This window comes from Motacilla alba, chromosome 8 (genome assembly GCF_015832195.1).
Source record: "Motacilla alba alba isolate MOTALB_02 chromosome 8, Motacilla_alba_V1.0_pri, whole genome shotgun sequence".
Classification (NCBI taxonomy): Eukaryota; Metazoa; Chordata; class Aves; order Passeriformes; family Motacillidae; genus Motacilla; species Motacilla alba.
Genome location: NC_052023.1, coordinates 26,731,782 through 26,751,827, shown reverse-complemented (window position 1 = coordinate 26,751,827; position 20,046 = coordinate 26,731,782). Strand labels below are relative to the sequence as shown.

The 20,046-nt window shown below is 48.0% G+C and overlaps 1 protein-coding gene across 1 annotated transcript in view; it reads right to left on the bottom strand.

Moving 5' to 3' along the window:
• The window catches only part of PAPPA2 (pappalysin 2), an 89,198-nt gene that overhangs the window by 22,820 nt on the left and 46,332 nt on the right, over positions 1-20,046 (bottom strand). The window contains exons 13-18 of the mRNA XM_038143691.1: positions 17,156-17,291; positions 17,044-17,064; positions 16,732-16,954; positions 7,658-7,829; positions 5,310-5,487; positions 2,770-2,983 (exon numbers count right to left, since the gene is read on the bottom strand). Of these exons, the coding sequence (XP_037999619.1) occupies positions 2,770-2,983; positions 5,310-5,487; positions 7,658-7,829; positions 16,732-16,954; positions 17,044-17,064; positions 17,156-17,291 (944 nt within the window). The remainder of the gene's footprint in view (positions 1-2,769; positions 2,984-5,309; positions 5,488-7,657; positions 7,830-16,731; positions 16,955-17,043; positions 17,065-17,155; positions 17,292-20,046) is intronic.

Sequence of the window (20,046 nt, the reverse complement as noted above, 5' to 3'; positions counted from 1 at the left end):
CAGGGACACCTGTCTACTAGACCAAGTTTCTCCAAGCCCCATCCAACTTGTCTATTCCTGTCGGAGATCTGCTTCAGATGGCACTTCATGCTGGAAGCAACAGCAAGGAGCACTGTGGGGGTGATGCCCTTTCCCCCAAACTATCTGACCCCTGACTTTCAGGCCAGCACTTTTCAATGCTACAGCTCTGAACATTTCTCCTTGACAGTTCATATCTTTGTGTGATCCAGGTGGTGGGTTGGTACTGCCACGGCGCAGGTTCTGCCTAAATCCAGAAAGCTCCCATCACAAAGCACAAATGCACATGTTAGGTTCCCCTTGTTACCTTACACTGGAATTAGAAGTGAAGTAGCCTGGCAGCTGGAAGCCAGGCTGTTACGTGGCCTCTCCAGGCTGATAGCAGATCTCCTTTAGGAAGAGACTAAGAAGCTTTGCCCTTCATGTCAGCATTGTCAGTCAGATAAACCTGCCAGCAGGAAGGCAGCAACTTTCTGGCAGGATCTTGATTACACAATCAGTATTTCCTCAAGGATCCCTTGTTGACAAGCAGTGATTTCCCAAGGGCCTTTCCTCACCCAGGTTAACAGACAAAAGCACCTCCAGGACAACTGATTTCTTCATCCCCTTTCTCTTCCACTTAAGCTATGGGAAATTAATTTCAACTATGTCCTCAGCCCCTTCTAAGCATTCTTACTGCTCCTGCATTAAAATTCAAATAAAAAATAGAAGTAATTGCATGAACATCTGTGTCCAAGATTATCTTCACTTGCATGGAGACACCTGGATCCCAAACAGGTTCAGGCCTGCATAAGGTGGGCAACTCCACATGCGGAGCAAAGCTAGAGCTAGAAGAATAATTCAAAAGAAGCCTGACTGTATTTCCAAGGGTGAGCTAGTTAGTGGGCATGAGCAATCTCCAGTGTCAGTCACAGATTATGTTTGACTTTTGTCCAGTATGTAGTACACACAGAGAGTCTTGCTTCTTTTTGTACCTTGACACCTGTATGGCACTAAATCCTTTAGCAAGGTTTGTGCTTGCTGGGTCGGTGGACAACAGGAAGACAATAGACAAAGAACTCAGTTTTCTGAACCCAGAGACACAGCAGAAGACCCTAAAAACCTGATGTCCGAATCACCAGCTCAGACCTTACTTTCACACCTGCACATCAGGAACCTGCACCTCACCAGAGGTGGTTGCTTCCAGAACTCTCCAGCACCTCCCTTTCTCCAAAACTGGCATGATCAAAGAGATCAACCTCTCACTCTGGCAGCTCCCACCCTCTCCTTGCCAGGACTGAGATACCAGAAGGATTTCCAGCAATCCAGGAACTGACTTAAGGGCTAAGAGCTGCTACACCACACCAAGGGGTTTGTACTCATGCTGAGAGTACACCAAGAACTCCTGATGAGATGGTGCAATGACATTTACAAGCCCAAGGAAAGGTTTTTGCTTGGGCTGGGGCACTCACATAGGAGTTAATCTGCATGATAGGAAAGCAATACTTTTTCTGGTTTTGTTGATGTGGTTTTTGCATTCCACCATCAGAGATGTCCAATGAAATAGCAGCAGTGACAATTGCAAAGGGGAAAACACGATGCCAACGTGCATTGCTACGAAAACGTAAACCACTTCACATGATTTTCCTTGTCCACAGGCTGTGCAGACCCATATGGAAGTTACTCACACATCATAGGAGCCTCAAGATCTCCCAGGGGTTATAGTTTTCACCAGCAGTTGCTGCAGCAGGACAGAGGGGGCCTCACTTTGCAAGCTGAGTGGATCTGTTTGAATGCCCAGAGCCTGAAGTGCCACAGGCACAAAAGCTGCTCTAGAGTTTGCAATGCAGTCCATGTGATCGCTGCCATAATCATCATTTGCTCAGCTCCTTTGGCCCAAGAAATGATCCTAACACTGTGAAAAGCTGTTTACAGAAACCACTTCCTTCATTACTAGGCAAGAAATTTGGCAACTGCTTCCCACTGCACAACAACTCTACCCCAGAGCAAAGAAGAGATGAAGTCTGCATCCAATTAAAACTGGAAGGGGGCATTAAACAATTAACACATAATTACCTGATCTGGGCTAGAACCAAGACTCTGGGGAGGACCCAGCCAGTGCCAGGGAATCTTTAGTGACCAAACCCAATGGGGACTTTGGCTGGAGGCGTCACAGACAAAACGCTGCTTTATCCCCCAGCATTGCAATATTGGCTGAGAGCAGGGCTAGTGAACCACCAGGAATTTTTCCCCGAAGCTTCAGGAAAAATCTTCTCCCATTGAAATGCCAGTGCTAGAGATTAAATTTAGCCAAGAGGCATAGCGGGTGAGATGTTAACCCTGACAGAAGGCAGTCATTCATTCTTGCAGTGCCTCTGTTCTATGTTTTATCGCTTTTAGGAAAGACAGAAGTTCCAAGAATCTGCCAACATCTTGTAAATGTCTAATTACCTAGGAGTCCACAGACAATTTGGTGCTTAACTTTCACAGAGTGACAAATACATTGAAGTGCACAGGAAGATCTGCTTGTTTCAGGTCAAAGCACTTAACACACTCATGTGTGCAACAGCACCTTGCTCCCACCAGGTTCACCCAGACCAGGGAATGCCTCTTGTATTTCAAGAAGAAATCTGTGTGAACAGAGCAAGCTGCTCTGCCTTCTACCACCTATCAAGCCAGGTCTTCGAGACTGCCCTTGTCCTATCACCTCTGCTCCTTGTGCACACCAGGAGGAGGAAAGAAATGGTTATAACAGACCTGCCACAGACTTACTTCTTAGGCTTGTCTGCTGCGTTGTCGGCCACGTGGTAGCCAGGCTTGCACTTGTAGCGGCAGACTGAGCCCACGTCGTGGTTCCCCTGCAGGCACCGAGGCACCAGCAGCTTGGCGTTGGCCACGGCGGGAGGCGCGTCACACTCCAGCTTGCAGTAGGCTTCGGGCAGGGACCAGAGACCATCCTCCAGGCAGGTGAGCCACTGGTTTGTTCCTGACCCCAAAAGAGAAGCAGAGTGTGGGGTTACGTTTCAGCCAGGAATGGAGAACTGCTGAGGGGAGCTCAGAGCAACCAGCAGAAGTCCTCTTGTTGGAGTGTATACTGATACCAAAAGGGGCGACAAACACAAAGACCATGGACTCCATCGCCTGCTTGGTCAGGCTGTAGCAGAAGATACTTGAATGCAGACAAAAGTATGGCAGGGTCAACTTCTAGAGGCTGGAGAAAGGATCTTGGTTCTGAAAATCTCCCCAAATCTTTCCCTTAAACTTGCCCTCTTTCACAGTGCCTCAGGATAGCCATGGGCCTTACTGTAGGACAGCTCTCTGTCATAGTTAGTTTAGCCCACCTTCATTCTCCCCAAGGGCTTTTTGCAGCTAGTCCTTAGCTATGCTGATCAAGCTGTCATACCCTACTACAGGTGCAGTGCAAGATCATGGAATAGTTTGGGCTGGAAAAGACCTCAAAGGGCTATCTTAGTCCAGCCTCCCTCTGCCATGGACAGGGACATCTTCCACCAGGTAAGGTAGCTCAGAGCCCTGCCTAACCTGACTTTCAATGTTTCCAGGGATGGGGAATGCACCACCTCTCTGGGCAACCTGAGAGTCAGAAGGATGGAAAATGCCACAAGGAGAGATGTGGGAGGCTTCACTGGTGTCACTGGGAATTCAAAGTACCCATCATTAGAGGTCTGGATTGAGTATTACAGCCCAGGTCTTTGCTGTCCCTGACAGACACAGCTAAATGGGTGGCCAAAACTGCACAGCTCTGCAGGAAGTGCCCAGGACTACATCACCTACATGGCATGGATGATGGATAGTTCATTGGGAACTGATGAGCAAGAAAAAAAGCAGGATTGGAGTGAATGGGACTATTCCTAGTGAGAGGTTTGGATCAGCACATTTGTGGTGCAGCCAGGCTGCTCTACAGTTTCTTCAAACATCTCTTTCTTTTTACAGAAACACTTTTGGGCCAGAGACAAGTTCACATCTCTATCCAGTGCCTGTGTTCCTGATGGGTCAAGGCTGCCGGGGGTCATCTCCCACCTCCAAGTGCCACACAGCCATGTCATCCTTTCCTTGCCTACTCTTAGCATTTGTTAGCATTGACAGCTTGCTTGTAAGGATGCGAGTCTTTGGAGGGAACAAGCATAGAGCATGTCCCTGCCTCAGTGGCTCAGTTGTGTCAGCTGGACTCTAAGAGTTTACCCACATGGCTTGGCAGCCTTGGCACCTCCAGCCATCATGCTGGAAGTCACCCAGGGGCCCATGGAGGGGGCGCCTTCCCACGGAGGGAGCCCGTGGAAAACCTCCCAGGGACTGCAGCAGGACCAAGAGACAGCTGTGAGTGCAAGATCAGATTAAAGCTCTGCCTTCAGTTGACCAACCCAAGACAATGGGCATCAGTTCATGCAGAATTTGTGTTGTTGAGATGACATTCGCATGCTACCCATTGATCAGCCCACTCTGGGGATCTGCCACCATCCTCCCTGTCATGAAATGAGACCTTAATTCCCTGCAGTTTTTGATCTTTAGATTTAATGTTTTTTCTTTTACAATAAGTAAACAATTCTCATACATTTCAGCTATAAATGTCTCCATAAAGTAGGGCACCCATTAAAATGATTTGTTGTATGTGATTTTTTCAGAGCAAAGGCACTGGTGGAAACTCACAAAGTCCCAACGCTTGAAGCTGTCAAGGCAATTACCCCTGAAATCCCATCCAGCTCAGCCCTTGCATAGACAGAACAGTAGCTCTCTTTCTCTGACTTGGCTTAAAAAATTCCTGTGGCTACTGATGGAGTCGGCAGAATGAAAGCCAGGCCATGGTGTGTCTGGGTGGTGAACATCTCCCAGACTGCTCTACAGCTGTGGGCACAAGTCTCTATGGCTTTATAGAGCCCCAGCCCCCTGAACCACAGGCTTCCCCACAGCCACCAGGCACAGAGCCACTCCTGGCTCTCTGAAGCCCTCTCTGTCTGCCTGCATGTTTCTTGTCTCCATCACTGTAATACTGGGGGCTGGACCAGTTATCAGGAGAGGACATCACTACAATTAATAATACATCACTGAGGTGGATGGATCAAGGCTGCCTGCCAGGGCATGGGAGTCAGAGGGAATTAGCCCCACACTAGGACGTCTCTGTTCCAGGGGGAGGGATACTCATCATTTCGGGAAGTATTGCAAGAGCTCATCCAGCTGGCAAATCCGGGATAAGTGAGAAATTCCAAGCAGCAATGCTCTGTTTGAACTGCTTGGGACAGGCACAGAAAGGTGGCATCAAAAAGGGGGGTTAAATGTCTTGACACTCCAGACCATACCTTGAAGTTTGGCTGGGGGGATGCAGGAGAAGGAGCATCGCTGCAGGTAGGTGGTCCCCCCAGGGCAGGAGAACTCGGCATAGTACACGTGGGACTGGTCAGGGACACGGCAGTCAACAGGGTCACAAGTCACAGATCTGTCCCAGTGTCCCGAACTGCACGTCAGCACCACCTCCTGCTGCAGAAAAAGTAAAGCTCCATCAGACTCCTGAAGAGAGCTTTGATCAACAGCTGTGCCACCACTGCAGAAAGGTCCAACCCAGGCTTCAGGACGAGGAGAGCTCTCCAACATTTTTCCTCCCCCACTCTGGACAATGAATTACAAAGCCCTGATCTGTTCACAGGGAGATGTGTGGGGTGTGAGAGCAGCAAATGTGCCTTGGGGTAACAATCCAGCCTGTGCATGTTACATTTTCTGGGTGGTACCAGTCCCCATTAGAGAAAAAAGGAAAGTCCCTTCAAGATTCAATGAAACCTCTTGAGCTAAGCTATTTCAGCTGTATGTGCTGTAATTTCCTCCCCTAAAAGATGAAGTCTTGCTTCAACTGTTGTCAGAGAGCTCTTCTGTTGATTGTTTTTCCTTAAATGTACCAATTCCCTCACGCCTCAGCCCACAGACCCCAATGAAATCATATAACTTCATTTACAAATCCTAATTATTCAGCCCTTCTTACTCAGCTGTGGAACTGCCCAAGATCAAAAACCACCACGGTCCCACCACTAAATATGGTCAACAGGTGCTACAGACTTCATCAAAATTGAGTGATGGATGATGGTTTGCTGTGAGCAACCTGGTGTAGTGGAAGGTGTTCCTAGCCACGACAGAGGGTGTTGGACTAGGTGATTTGTTAAATGTCCCTTCCAACCCCAATTGTTCTATGATTTCCATTCCCGAACTGCTAACCCCAGCCCAGCACCCCTCAGCCAGGGGCTGCAGACCAATGCTCCTGATGTCCCTTCACTGGCTGAGTACAGTCACTGCTGGTGCAGCTGAACACATGACCTAACCTCCAAACCAGCAGGTTTCGATTGAACCTGGATGTGGCGGCTCTGAAGAACATCACTAAATTTGAGTCTGGCACTCCCAAGTGTGCAGCAGAATCATAGTGTAGCTGCAGTAGGTAGAGAGGATGCTCAGGAGAAGAGCTGTGTGCATTTTCCTAAATAGGGTTACAAGCCAGACACCACTGTAATACCACTGGAGAGCTCAGGGCAAGGCACTTGCAAGCTGCCCTCTGCTGTGACAGCCACTTGGTGAAACTCTGTTCAGAAGTTTCCCATCTCACTGCCAAACACAGGAAAACTGTCACCCCAGGCAGATTCATTTTGTGCGGTTTCATTTCGGAGAATGGGAACATTTTGTTTTCCCTGGGCAGGCCTTGGCCCACAGACCCAGTGGCCATGTAATTAACAACCTCCCAGTGACGAGCAGTGCATCTCCAGCTGCCCTCTTGCACTTCCCAGTGTCCACCTCTCCTCTGGCCAACACTGCAGCACAGGGAACCTGCCTGCCAGGTGTCACGAGCAGATCTCCAAGGAGAGGAAATGTCACCCTCCTGACACAGCCCAACTCACTTTTGTCTATCTGCCCCAAGCAAGTTCATGCCCTCACTCAGTCTGGCATGTAGACCAGCTCAGCCCCAGAGACTCCTGTTCCCCCCTCCAGAAACAGCCCATGGACAGGACACCCCTGCCAAGGTCACTGCCTGGACCAAGGCAGTTCAGTTCCCAAGGACACATCATCCCAGGTCTCCACAGCCAATAGCTAAGAGCTGTGCTGGCTCCTGGCTTTTAAGAGGTAACCCCCAAACCCTCTGGAAAGTGGGACAAACTCTTTCACGATGACCTCTGTGCCATTATTGCAACACAACACAAAGGAAGAAAAGCTCTCCATGCTCTCAGCTGCCTCTAAATATAGTTGCTCTGCAATGACTTCATTTTTTCCTGAGCCACTAACTTCAGCTTTAAGAGACAAAACATCCCAGGGATGTTTAACCCTCCAAGCAATGCCCATCTGGAGTGCAGAAATATCTACCTCTCCTTCTGCTGGAGTGCATCACCTTGACTTGGGACATGCCCTGAAGCAGCTTTCAGCCTGGCAGAGCTGCGCTCTGCAAACACTGCACTGGGAGAACTAGGACTGCAGCAAGGAAAAGAGGCATCTCCAGAGCAGAAACACCAGCCATGAGCACAGGGGTCCAGCACTGGAGCTGGGATGCATTGGGAAAGTAGTAAAATGGTTGGGGCTGGAGGAACAAAGTGGTCTGTGCTCTCTCCAACCACCTCAGGGTGGTTAAGTCTTTTTTATCTAGGGCTTGGTCCCATGGGCCATCCTGAGGCCCACTCACCTGTGTGGATCCCAGCCTCTTCCCACCACTCGAGCGGAGGACGAAGCCCTTTTCACAGGAGACAGCACACGTCATGTGCCTTGGGCCATCCGAGCTACAGTTGAGGGTGGCAGTGTGAGCAAGCAGTGGCTGCGTGCAGGTTCCTGATCCCACGCAGGCACCGTGGGAACAGCTGCGGAGGAGAACAGAGAAGGGATCAACCACAGGGTCCCAGGACTACTTCAGCAAGAAAAGGCTCTCTCCAGGTGGCACTTGCGTGGAGTGAATGCTCAGCAGGTCACAGATGCCTAGAGATGATCACCTATCCCTCACAGCTTCTTCCAGGCTTGAAGTTCCCTGACAACGATGCCAGAGACTTCATCCCAACCCCAGCCCACACCTTCCCACCAACCACCACCATGTTCTTTCAAGCTGATGAAAGGAGGCATAGTTCAACAATATTCCAAAATTTGTGCTGCCTGCACACAGGCACAGAGTGTGCACACAGCCCTGCACCAAAGGGGGGCTCATTGTGGGTAGACCAAGAGAATAAAAGGAGGGAGGGGACAAGGAGAGAGGAGGCAGAAGGAATACCTTTGCATACCTTTAGAATCAGGTATGTCAAACTCTGTATAGGACACTGGAGAATCCACAGATGATTCTCCAACTGCAAGGAAAGCTAAGAGGAAACCTCTGCAAATGTTAGGGAATCATCCATGAGATGGATGTTCTTCAGATCCTGTGCAGTCTCCCTTCACATCCAAACAGCTACACCACAGCCTGTGGTGGAAGGGAGAAGCTGGATATACAGCTAGCTCCCCAACCCCACTCCTGTCACCTACCCCCTCTGCTCTGATGGTGTTCAGCACCTCTGCTCTTCCCACAGGCCCACACAGTACCCCAAGCCTGTGCATGCTGATGCCAGGCTCTTTGGGATCAACACCATCTCAACACACACCTGTCCAGCCTCAGCTGTGGCCACCAAGGTGAGATGTAGCTAAAGAGAGGAATAACCTTCTCCTCAGCACCACTGCAAGTTACAAGAGGTCCCAGGAAAGTTTGAAATGTATCACCCATGCCTCCTCACTTTGGCAGCTTCCCACTGAGGAGCAGTCATTAGGTACTGATTATTTAAGCATCACAACTCCATAATGAGAACCAGTGTGGGTCAAAGGGTTATGGTCTCCATCAGTGAAACGCAACCTGGGATGGAACTGGGAAAAGACACAGGGGCAGTACAACTGCTCCCATGCCCTGGTTATCCATCAGTCTGGCCTTATCTGTTACCAAGTGATACAGGTGCAGCACCTGATCTCAGCCAGCCCTCCTCAGCCAGGCACAGAGGTGCTGCAGCTTCAGGCAAGCACTGGGGAGAGAAGGGAGGGAGCTGTACCTGAATGCCTCGCTCTCCTCTGCTCCCTGCTTGGCACAGGGCTGCTGGCTGTTTTCAGGCACTGCCTTTCTCCCAGCGAGGCAGAGGCCTCTGCCTCCAGCCTTTACTCAACATTTCCAGCCAAGGATGCACAGAGCTAGAAATACCACAAAAGACATGCACACAAAAAACAAAAAAACAACAAACCCCAAAAAAACCCAGATCGGTGCCGACGCAGACGTTAAGGGAACGCAATGTGCTGTTGACTCTGGACAAGTCCACCGAGCCAAAGACATGGTGGAAACCTGCAGGCCACAGCCCCGAAAGAGCCGGTGGGCACAGGAGGGGACCACAAAGGAGAACAAGAAGAAAGGGGCTGTTTTTTCAATGCAGACCTGTTTATGAAGTGAGAAATGGTTTCAGGGCAGCTGCTGCAAATTCTTTCACTAGCTTATATTTCCATTTGCTTCCTTTTTAAAGAATTTGTTTTATGAGTGCAGCATTTGTCAGGTCATTAGCTTCTGAGGGCATCTGTTACCAATTGTAGCCCTCTCCCCTCCCCTCCCGCAGTCACCTTCTCTGGGCAGTTGCTCTGCTCCCTGCCTGTGCCCCTGGCTCATACTTGCTCCCGTCCCCAGTTCCACTGCCCAGCGATGGAACCACTGTCCTGAACCTCCTTGTGTGTTTGCCTCTGGACACACATGTCCTCTTTCCAGCCTTGCCTCTCCATTCCATCTCCTTCCTCACCAGTCATGGGTACAACATGGAGATGCACCTTTCCACTGGACCAGGTTGCTCCAAACCCCCTCCAAATTGGCCTGGAACACTTCAAGGAATGGGGCAGCCACAGCTTCTCTGTGCAGCCAGTGCTAGCACCTGCCCACCCTCACAGCTGATGGTCAGGCCATTGAGTTTTGGAGCATGTGCCCATCACAGCGGTGGTTTTGAGGGTGTGCCCTGGCACCTTCCAGATGCAACCAGGCCAAGTGCTTGGCTGGAGCAGCTCTGTTGGTGCTGGTGGAAAGACAGCACGTTGTCTGGGGCAGCCTTGGCAGTTGGGACAATGCTGTTATTAAATAAAAATTAAATGAAGCGCTAATCCTTTTGAGCGCTACCGGGGACGTTTTGGTTTTCCACCAGTTCGGAAATGTAACCAGCAATGTGGTAGAAAGCAGATCAAGATATCAGCAAGTTTCTTCAGGAGTACAAATACAGAATGGTACATAGGGTAGTTACGCATAAGAGATTGATAATTACAGGTCATAACAACAAAAGATTTTTATGTACATCATATATATATATATATATATATATATATACACTTATGCACATGTTCTGTATGTGCATATAAATATATTCTAGAAATAATAGAAAAGTTTGGGTTGGAATAATTACCTTTCACTTTGCCCCCCAAAGATGACTAACTTAGCACTGTTTTCTCTGTGTTTAACAACACACCTAAACCTACAAATACCCACTAGATTTTATTTTGGAAATTAACTGAGCCCCATCAGCCCAAGTTCTGAGAAACTGTGCTCATCCCACACCTTACTTTGAAGTCTGCTGCTGCTATTCCAGACCTGAAAAGGAGCTCACATCACTCAAAGCTGTTTGATTTTCTCAAATATATCAATCATCTTAAAAAATATATATCAACCCTACCAACAAAAATTGCCTTGATTGCTTCCTTTATCAGCATCATCACTGCTATCACTGCTGTACTTGGGGCCAGGACACTTTGGAGCCTGATGGTGAACAAGTGCAGGTCAAAAGAGAAGAAAGCCCTGTGACCTGGCCCCACCATGACCCACATACTATGCCAGGGCTGGGGTAAAATGATGGAATAAATCACAGCTCCCATGCCCTGGAACACCCTAACAAAGGCTGGACAAGGAAATGGGGCAGTTAGCCCAGTTCTGATCTCAGCATGAAGGAGCTCTTTCTGCTTTTGATCATAAATTAAATTCCTGTATCACAGCTGCAAACTCCTCACTTCTGCCCATTTCTGATTCAGGCCATATAAGATGTGGGACAAGCCAATATTTTTTTACTTTTTTTCTGCCCAAGACATCAAAAAAAATTTCCACTTCTATCCCAGCATCTTTTGAAGCTCAAACTAATGATTTGTCAACAACAGTTTTACAAAATACCAAGGTTTTTCTCCTAACTTATTTCATGTCAGCACAAGCCTGCACGATGCTCTGGGCTCACCAAGTCCCATAACTTATACATCAAAGAAAGTTTCAGGTCTGGAAATCTGTGAAATTCTGCCTAGTGATGGCCCTAAATGCTCCAGAATGGTAAGAGCTTTGTTCTGAAATGGGAACAATCCCATAAACTAGAGCAAAACTTTTCCTTTGGGATCCTTCACCCTTCTAGAATAAAAGCAGGCAGCCACTACCAGCAATAGAGCGTGTGAAGCTAGTGGTGTCAAAGCTAGTATGGTAACACTACTTTGTTGTGACAAATCCCAAATTCCAAAAAGCTGAAATTTCATGTTTTACGGCAACTACTTAATGCAACACAGAAAATACTGATGGATTTACCCACATCAAACCAAGCCAAGGCAAAAGCAGTGCAGCTGTCTGAGTATAATAAATCATCTATACATTGCTGTAGTGTCTACTCAGGCTTTCAACCCCAAGACTGCTGCTGAAACATCCCTTATCACCAAGCCCCAGCTCTTAACAGCAGAAACTTGTAAGTTCTTCTCATGGTGTGAATTTCTGGGAGAGGGGGTTATAGGAGATGTTGACAGAAAAGTAAAGGCTTTGGCCAAATCTCCTGAAGTTAAAAGTCATCACTGCACATACTCTGGTGGAGTCTGGATTGTAACACTCAACATCAGAGAGATAAAAGGTGTTTACCCCAATGCGGTCTAGCAGAAGAGAATAGCTAGGAAATGAGAAAAGGTGTTTTGGAAATACTTGGGAATGTCTCCCTTCAGGCAAGGTGAAAGGTCTCACTTTTCCAGTAAATCTGATGGCAACCATCCTTGTGGCAGCAGGCTGCGTGTACAGACCCAACGGTGGTGATGCTTCTTGATTACAATCTGCACTGAGGTTGCCATCTCAAGAAAAGGTGTTTGCTTCTGTACGTGACTCCAAAAGAAACTTGGCAAAAAGTAACATCCCTGTGAGTCATCTGCTGTCATCCGCCTCAGAGACAGAGAAAAGGCACCAGCAAGACATCAAATGACCTGTTGGCCCCTCCATAGCCATAGTGGAAAAGGGAAAAAAAGAAGCAAGAGCACATAATGTATTTCCAGACAGTTCCTTTCCATGTTTTTTTTGTTGTTGTTCACTACACCAAAATAGTTGCATGGAGGCACAGAAAATGAGGTTGAATGGGATTTCAGGTTTGGTGTAGTCACCTTCCCAACCTCAGCCAGGACAGACTGTACCCAAGAACATCTTTATCCATATCCGATCTCCACAGGACCACACTCCACCTCATTTTCTCATCTTGTCCAGAGGAATTAATTTCTAAGCCACATTCATCACCATGAAGGACATAAAAATAGCAGAGGGATTTCAAAAGGGAGCTGGAAGCAGAAGCCATAGCTGGGCTGCAAGACTTACACTGTAAAATTTAAGGAGGAAAAATGTTTATCATGACAGAGAGGAGATAGTGAGAGGATCTGATGGCTCTGTATAGACACATAGACACAGAAAAGTTGTCTGTCTGCTGGCAGGAGGCATTCAGACCTTTCTGACAAGGATGGAGCAAAAGCAACAACTTTCATCTCGAAATCAGAGGCACCTGATTTCACCTTTTCAGCAGAGAGGGTTACTGGATATGAGAATAGCTCAGCAGGGGTGATGGTGAACTCATCACCTTCTGCAGCTTGTGAAAGGAGATAAGAGAAGCTTCTGAAGGGTGCATTTAATCCAGTCCCTGTGAAAAATCCCTGTGCCTGTGTATGACATCAGGAAGGGCAGGGCAGAATGGGGAGAATGGCTGTAGCAGAAAACCAAAGGCTCTGCTGGCAAACCTGGGGTCTCCCAGTACTTGCTCCCTTCCTCACTGGACAGGGAACTCACACAACTGATCTGTGTGGTAACTCACATTCCCTCGATGTATCTGGGGACAGCTCTGCATGGAACAACGCATCAGACCCTCTCCAGAGGTGACACCAAGCACCCTGTTTGAAAGCTGTTCAGTTACTGTGTTTGACACAAGATCAAACTGGTAAAAAACCTGTGCTGGGAGATATTTTTTTTCCCTGGCTATTCTCAAGGAAAGGCAGAAGACATCTTGAGCATTCCCAAAAAAGCCTATATATAGAGCACTAATCTAATGAAGCTTCTTAGGCTGCAGAGAGCTAATGGGAGGGACAGTCCATGAAATCGTGTTACCTGTGACACCTTCCAGATGGACATTAATTTAAATTTTAGTTTAAATTAAAATAATTAGCATATTCTACAGCACAGACTTGGCCACCATTGCCCAGCCAGTCAGGGCCCCACAAGAGAAGTGCCAGAGGTCAACAGGCTTTGATGCTGGAGGAGAAGTGCCTCTAGAGGTCTCAAAGGCAGAGGTGAGCCCATTCCCCAGGAAATGTGGTTATCAGGACCCTGGAAACACAGAATTATTTAGGCTGGAGAAGCCCTTGAAAGTTAAGTCCAACCATTAATCCAGCAGTGTCAAGGCCACCACTAACCCATGTCCCTTAGTGCCATGTTTACATGTGTTTTAAATCCCTCCAGAGCCAGGGACTCCATCCATGGGGCACCCTAAGCCAGAGGCAAAGAATCAGGATTTTACGGTCCCTTCCAACCCAAACTATTCTACATTTCTGTGAAATAAGACACCAGCATGACTACCAGGGTGCCCATAAATCTTCATGCCGTCACACATGCAGCCCATAAATTGACCCTGCATAAATTTGGTGCCTGGAAGAAAGAAAACAAACCAAACAAAACCTGTTTGGGAAACAGCCCTCGCTGCTGAGAAAAGTTTATCAATGGAAAATGTGCAAACAACTCCCTCCTCCATCTAATTTTCTCTCTCTCAGCTCCATTTTCCATACTAAAGGAATCCAAACCTGACTCCCCTTGCTGCCTTGCACCCACTTTTTCACTTTTGGGGAAGCAGAGGAGAGCTTGCACACAGGAAATACAAACACAAAGCAGATTGCCTTTTGTAGCACCTTTCCTGTGAACCCACCCAGGCACTTCCCAGCATATGTGAACATAAAACCAAACACACTGAAAATAAAAGCAAGCTAAAAATACACATAACAGAGGAAATGAAAAATGTTCCCCTGGTTCAGTGTATAGCCTGTACCAAGTTAAACAGGAGAGACTGTGGCTCAGTTTAAAAATGCAAAGAAAAGGATGAAAGCAGGAAGCTTTGGGTCTCCTGGGTGGAAATGTGTTAAAAGTCTGATTTCTGCTTGACCTCATAAGGTTGTGATTGGGAGCAGAATGCACAGACAAACCCTGATCTGCTGGCAGAGAGAGCAGAGAGGGGCTCCTGGTGATGGCAGTGAGGACAATGCACTGCTTTGGTCTGCAAGTGCTCTGCCAACCTTCAGCACCTTGAGTGGGTCCAAAAGGTGACACTTTCTTCAAAACAAGTATGTGCTTTTCTAGAGGCAAACACCTGTCGCACCCTGACCTGGAGAAGGCTGCATTTCATCAGCATAAACATGATCTCTATGTTTTCCCCAGCCTGCAAAGCACTGCAAGATCCTTCAAGATGAAAGATGCTACAGAAATACCAGCCTGTCATATATTTATTATTTTGGCAATGAGCATTTCTAGGCTGAAGGCAGATTTCTTTGTTGCTTTGTTATTGTCCTTTCTCAGGTTATTTTAGGAAAACCCTCACACGCACGTACTGTGCACACGAGGCTGGCTGCGTGCAAATGGTCAGTTCAGCTCTCTACTGGAAGAACATGGATGTCCTGTGGTCTTTCACAGTCAAATGTCTGTCAGCCTAGGAAGATTTTCTATTCCTGGATTTTTACAGGGGATTTTCCCCCCCGCGTGCCCACCGCCAGAATCCACCTAACCTTACACGAAATGAATTGTTAACCTTTAAAAATACTGCAGTGCATTACTTTTGGAGATAGAACAGATCTTAAAAATATAATAAAGGGGGCATACTTGAATGTTTCCTGACCTAACAGAGGAAGATCCTTTATTGTTAGTGTAGCTACTCAAGGCTGTAAGCCTAACCTCCCCACCCTGAATATTCAAGACTTTAATTCTGAAGATCAATACTCTAAATAGAATTTTCTACTCTGAAAACCCTGGGAATCTGATTGAGTATTTGCTAAGAGCACACATAACCTGTAATTCAGCATATTGCTGTGAAGTCAAGGCCATGGGGAGCCTAGGGGAGGGCAACAAGAGGAAGAGGAGACACGAGGATCCTGCTGTGTCCCTAGAAAAGGGACACAGCTTGGTGTGCCTTGGCAATATGGGAACTGGCTTGTGCTTCAGCTATAATGTGACTTTTATGAAGAAAACATCTATTTTTCTCTCTATTTGCCCCTATATGGGCATCTCCTCATCCCCAGTCAATGCTCAGCTGTGTCCAGTGAGTCTTTTCTTCCTTGTAGTCACTTCTCAGGGGAAGGGGAAAGCTCTCAAGCAACGAGAATGCAAGATTATTTTAAGGGATGAGAAAATGTAATTGAAAAACCACATCAGTTGGCCACAGTCTTAGAAGCATGAGGGTACATTGCTGTAACAGTTACCAGGAGGAAACACGCTGCATTTCAGGTGAACACTGATCTTTTAATGTAAGGTTGGGAATAATATTTATATACTGACTCACTAAGATTTATGTTTCTGTATAAATCACACATGCACTTAAAAAAAAAAAAAAAAAAAGTAAAAAGCAACTTCAGGATATTCACGGCTTCCAGAATTCTACATAAATCAATTGTACCACAATCCCACAGGCTTTAAGACAAACACACACACTCATTTGCTATCAGGGATGTTCACCCGTCCAGGCCATCAACAGAAGGAACATGACAAGAACAGCGATGAGATGATCCTAGACAAAGCCCTTCTGTGCTTAAGAACCCGAAAGCTCCAGCAAGGATCAACTCAAAAATCAGTATTCTCAGTGGTGTGGTTTGAGTAACTGGCTGAACTGGATCAGCACATGTGTGTAACTGCAGGGAGCCTGGGATCTGAAAGCAAAGCCAGACTTGCAGATTTAAAGTGCTGAGGCCTCTGTTGGCATTATCACCATGTTCAGCAGGGCACTGGGAGACTCTGCGAGGGGCCTGGATGGACCAGGAGTGAGAACAGAGAGGATGAGGAGAGCTCCATCCCTACCTTCAGCAGCATGGGGAAGACCGGAATGGATGGAGGTGGAGCTTGTAAGGAGCTTGAAGAAAGTGCTTCACTTTTTTCACAAGCTCTGAAGGAGCTTCAGCTTTAGCAAAAACCCCCAGTGATAACTTCTCAGCCATTTTCAAACTTCTCTTGGTTTTCCCACCAGGAATCAGTCCTCTAGCACAGTTTTCTACAGATGCAGAGGCCACGCACAGAATCTGGTTTCTGCCTTCCCTCCAGCAAGATAAGAAAATCAAGACTCAACACACCAGATCCTCCAGCAATACCTCAAAAGCCATCTGAGGATAGTCACAAAGCACTCAGTGAGAAGATAAAAACTCCAGAATTCAAACACAAATTCCCAGAGGAGAGCAGTAACCCTGGGTGGCCACTGGGATGTGCCCTGAGGAGACCACCCCTACCTGTAGCACTGATGGCCACATCCCTCCTGGTGCTGCAGGAGGCAGGTGGTGAGGGAGTTGGAGGAGCCAGGCGGAGCCAAGGTCCGCAAGGCCACGGCTGCAATGCCCACAAGTGGAGAGGAGAAGTTCAAAAGCACCGAAGCAACCTGGGGGAGTGGGTCCTCCTGGCCATGGGTCACGTTGATGATGAGGGGGTTGTGCTGACACGACAGCTCGTACGTCCCTGCGAGACAAGAAAAAGAAAGAAGTGACTAGTCCAGCTCCAGGGGTTTGCTTTTGGTTTACATCTGCTCCTCCCCCACACCAACAGACCAGCCTGGAAGGCAGAAGATCCTGCAAGGGGAGCAGGGGACAGCAGTGAGAGATCGCAGCTGTGGTGGTGGCTCTGGGTGTCCCTGTTGGTGTCACACCCAGAGGTTCTCACCCAAAGAGCGGTTCTGTCCATCTGTGTCAGTCAACTGCACGGCAACCACCGGCTTGGGCTGCTGGCTTGGAACAGTGCCAGAGGAGGCCAGGAAGAGCAGGAGAGAGGTGGGCACTGCAGGTCTCTCAAAGCAAACCTAGGAAAGAGGGCAGGAGACACTCTGAGAGCAGGCACACCAAATACAGCTTCTCAGAGCCCATGCAGGCAAGAGAGAGGAAGAGGGAGCAGTAGGACAGCAGGAGCAGGGATAAGGGGTCAGAGACCTTGCAGGGCTGCAAATGGCTGCAAAGGTGGGGAGGAGGAAGGAAGAGAGCCAAAACAGTCCTTTCCTTCTAAATGTCCCTTCTTCCTTTTACTAGCCTTCTCTTCACATATTCAGTCCCACCTTGACCTAAATTTATAGCATCTTCACAGCATCCACATTTGCTACTCTTTAAATTGAGAAAGACCTGGATAACCTCTTTCCTGCTCCCCCTTCACCAGGCTCAGACTCCCACCCCACACAGAGCTGGCCATGCAAGTGAGAAACCCAGGGAAAACAGCTACCAGCCTTGCCACCAAAATATTTCCAATAAAAAAGCCCTCAAAAAAGACAAAAAACAATACAAGCCCAAAGAACGGCCCCAATAGCCACTGCAACGGCAAACTGTCCACCAGCCAAGATGTGGAAAGATTTGTGGGAAGAAGCCCTGCCTGCTAGGAGAGCCAGCAACTTGCTACTTGTCTACAACCCTGAAGGCAGCTGGAAGTAGCTGGGAAATGCATGGCATCAATCACGGATGAACAGATGTTCTTTGGAAGTAACAAGACAGAAATGTTTTTCTCCCCCACGCCAGTACCCCCCCTTCCCCCCCAGTGCTGAGATGTGTTTTGATCAAGATCCTCCTGATACAGTGTTTTTGTGGAATGCTGGGGTGGAGGAAGCTCAGAAATTCAGGCAAAGGTGTATTTGGAAAGAAGACAAGTCCTGGCTGGCCAGGCACAGCCCAAGGAGCCGGCTGTGGGAATGGAGGGGACAACCACACAATCTGTGATGGCAGCCTAGCCTCAGGGTGGTTCATGCCACGTCAGGCATCGTTCACATATGGGAACAGGAGAAAACCTTGGGCTTCAGCCCAGGGCTCCCACCCTGTAGGGAGGTGCTCATCAGCAAAAGTCCCATGAGCGAGGCCCTCAGGCCCCCCTGGCCCCCTCAGGCCCCCCTGGTGTCTCTTTGCTCCCTTAGCCAGGGCTTGCTGGCTTACAGGGCTGCCTGGCTGCAAGGAGTGGACCAGAGAACTCCAGTGTTTTTATTTGGTATATCCCCACTGTCTCCCCCGGTGAGATAAGTGGGGGAAGAAGGAAAAGAAACAGGAAAGCAGAAGGGAGGAAAAGAAAGAGAAGGGCCAGAAGTGCTCACAGAAAAGGAGCCCCCCAAGACAGAGCTACAGCTGTGAAGTCCCAAGGACTTGGAGGATTTTAACCCAACCTCCAAGTGTGGTTCCTCAGGGGAGGAGAGATAGTCGGAGAAATCAGGTGAGGCTTTCCCTGGACTACACATCTTGAGGTGAAGAGTTCAGTGTTTCCCTTCCTACAGTGCATCTGCATGAGGGTAAAAGGGTGCTGGCCCCAAGTCAGGCCAATAGCAGCTGCCTTGATTAACATCCCAATCCTTTCCAATACATATTATGTGCTTGGCCACAGCAGGCTATCTTCTTTTCTCCCTCCCTCTCCCTGCTTCTTATTTAATTTCCTGCATTACACATCCTGACTTGCTTACAAGTGATTTTGATGTCTTTCCTCATCAGGTGTATTAAAAACTGAGAACAAAGCATGGCTGGAGATCTGCAAATTGTAATGATTCTCATGTGCAGACAGAACCAAGGGGCACAGCAGATGCTGTGTGCAGTGGCACACATACCTCTTGCCCCCAACCTAATTACAGCATGACAGTGAGCACAGTAAAACACTGGCATTGGTTTTCCAGAGCAGTTGGGGATCCCTGGAAACACTCAAGATTGGATGGTGATCTCAGCCACCTGGTCTAGTGGAAGGTGTCTCTGCTCATGGCAGTGAGGTTTCAACTAGAGGGTATGTAATCTCCTTTCCAACCCTAACCATTCCACGACCCTTTGATCCAGCCCTTCCTCTTGTTCATTGGTGCCACCTCTTCAGAAACGCTGTAGGAAGTGATTCCTACCATCTGATGAGTTTTGTGGTGCAGCTCTAACCCGGGAGACACAGGTGCAACAGCTTTGAAATGGCCCTGGGAGCTGGTGGACACCAAACACCCCGTGCACATGGGTACACATGTGCATCAACAGCACCACTCCTGTCTGGGCAGGCAGCTGTGCTAGGCAAATTGTCAACAAAAAGCCATCTTTCCTAACCCAATATGTTACCAATCAGGCCAACTCTTAAAAAAAAAAAAAAAAAGGAAAAAAGGGTATATTTATTACTAGTCCATAAATAATTTTATGGGTGGAAAATAATAGCACTCCTAGAGAGAGCACAGAGAACCAGTAATGAAAGTCTTTAGTGTAAACATCCATAGAGGAAGAGGACTGACCACAAGCTCCAATAAAACTGTAACATGTTTTAACCCCTGCTGAGAAGTGGAAAGCAAGCTTTCATCTAGGTAAGGCCAAGGGGGAGGATTACTGCTTTCTCCTCAGCAAAGGAGGAAAGGAGGCACGTTTGTCATGGCCAGAGACTGAAGCCACAAAGTGGGTTGTGAGCACACAGACAAGGAAGAGAGGGAAAATTAGAAGGCTAAAGGAAGTTGTTTTGGAGAGACAGAGGACCTCAGAGCGGTACCCATGTTTGTTGACGGAGGTTAGATGATTCACAGAGCTGTCTGAGCATCTGGGGAAAGAGACCTTCTCTAGAGAACCTCGAGCAAAACAGGGTGA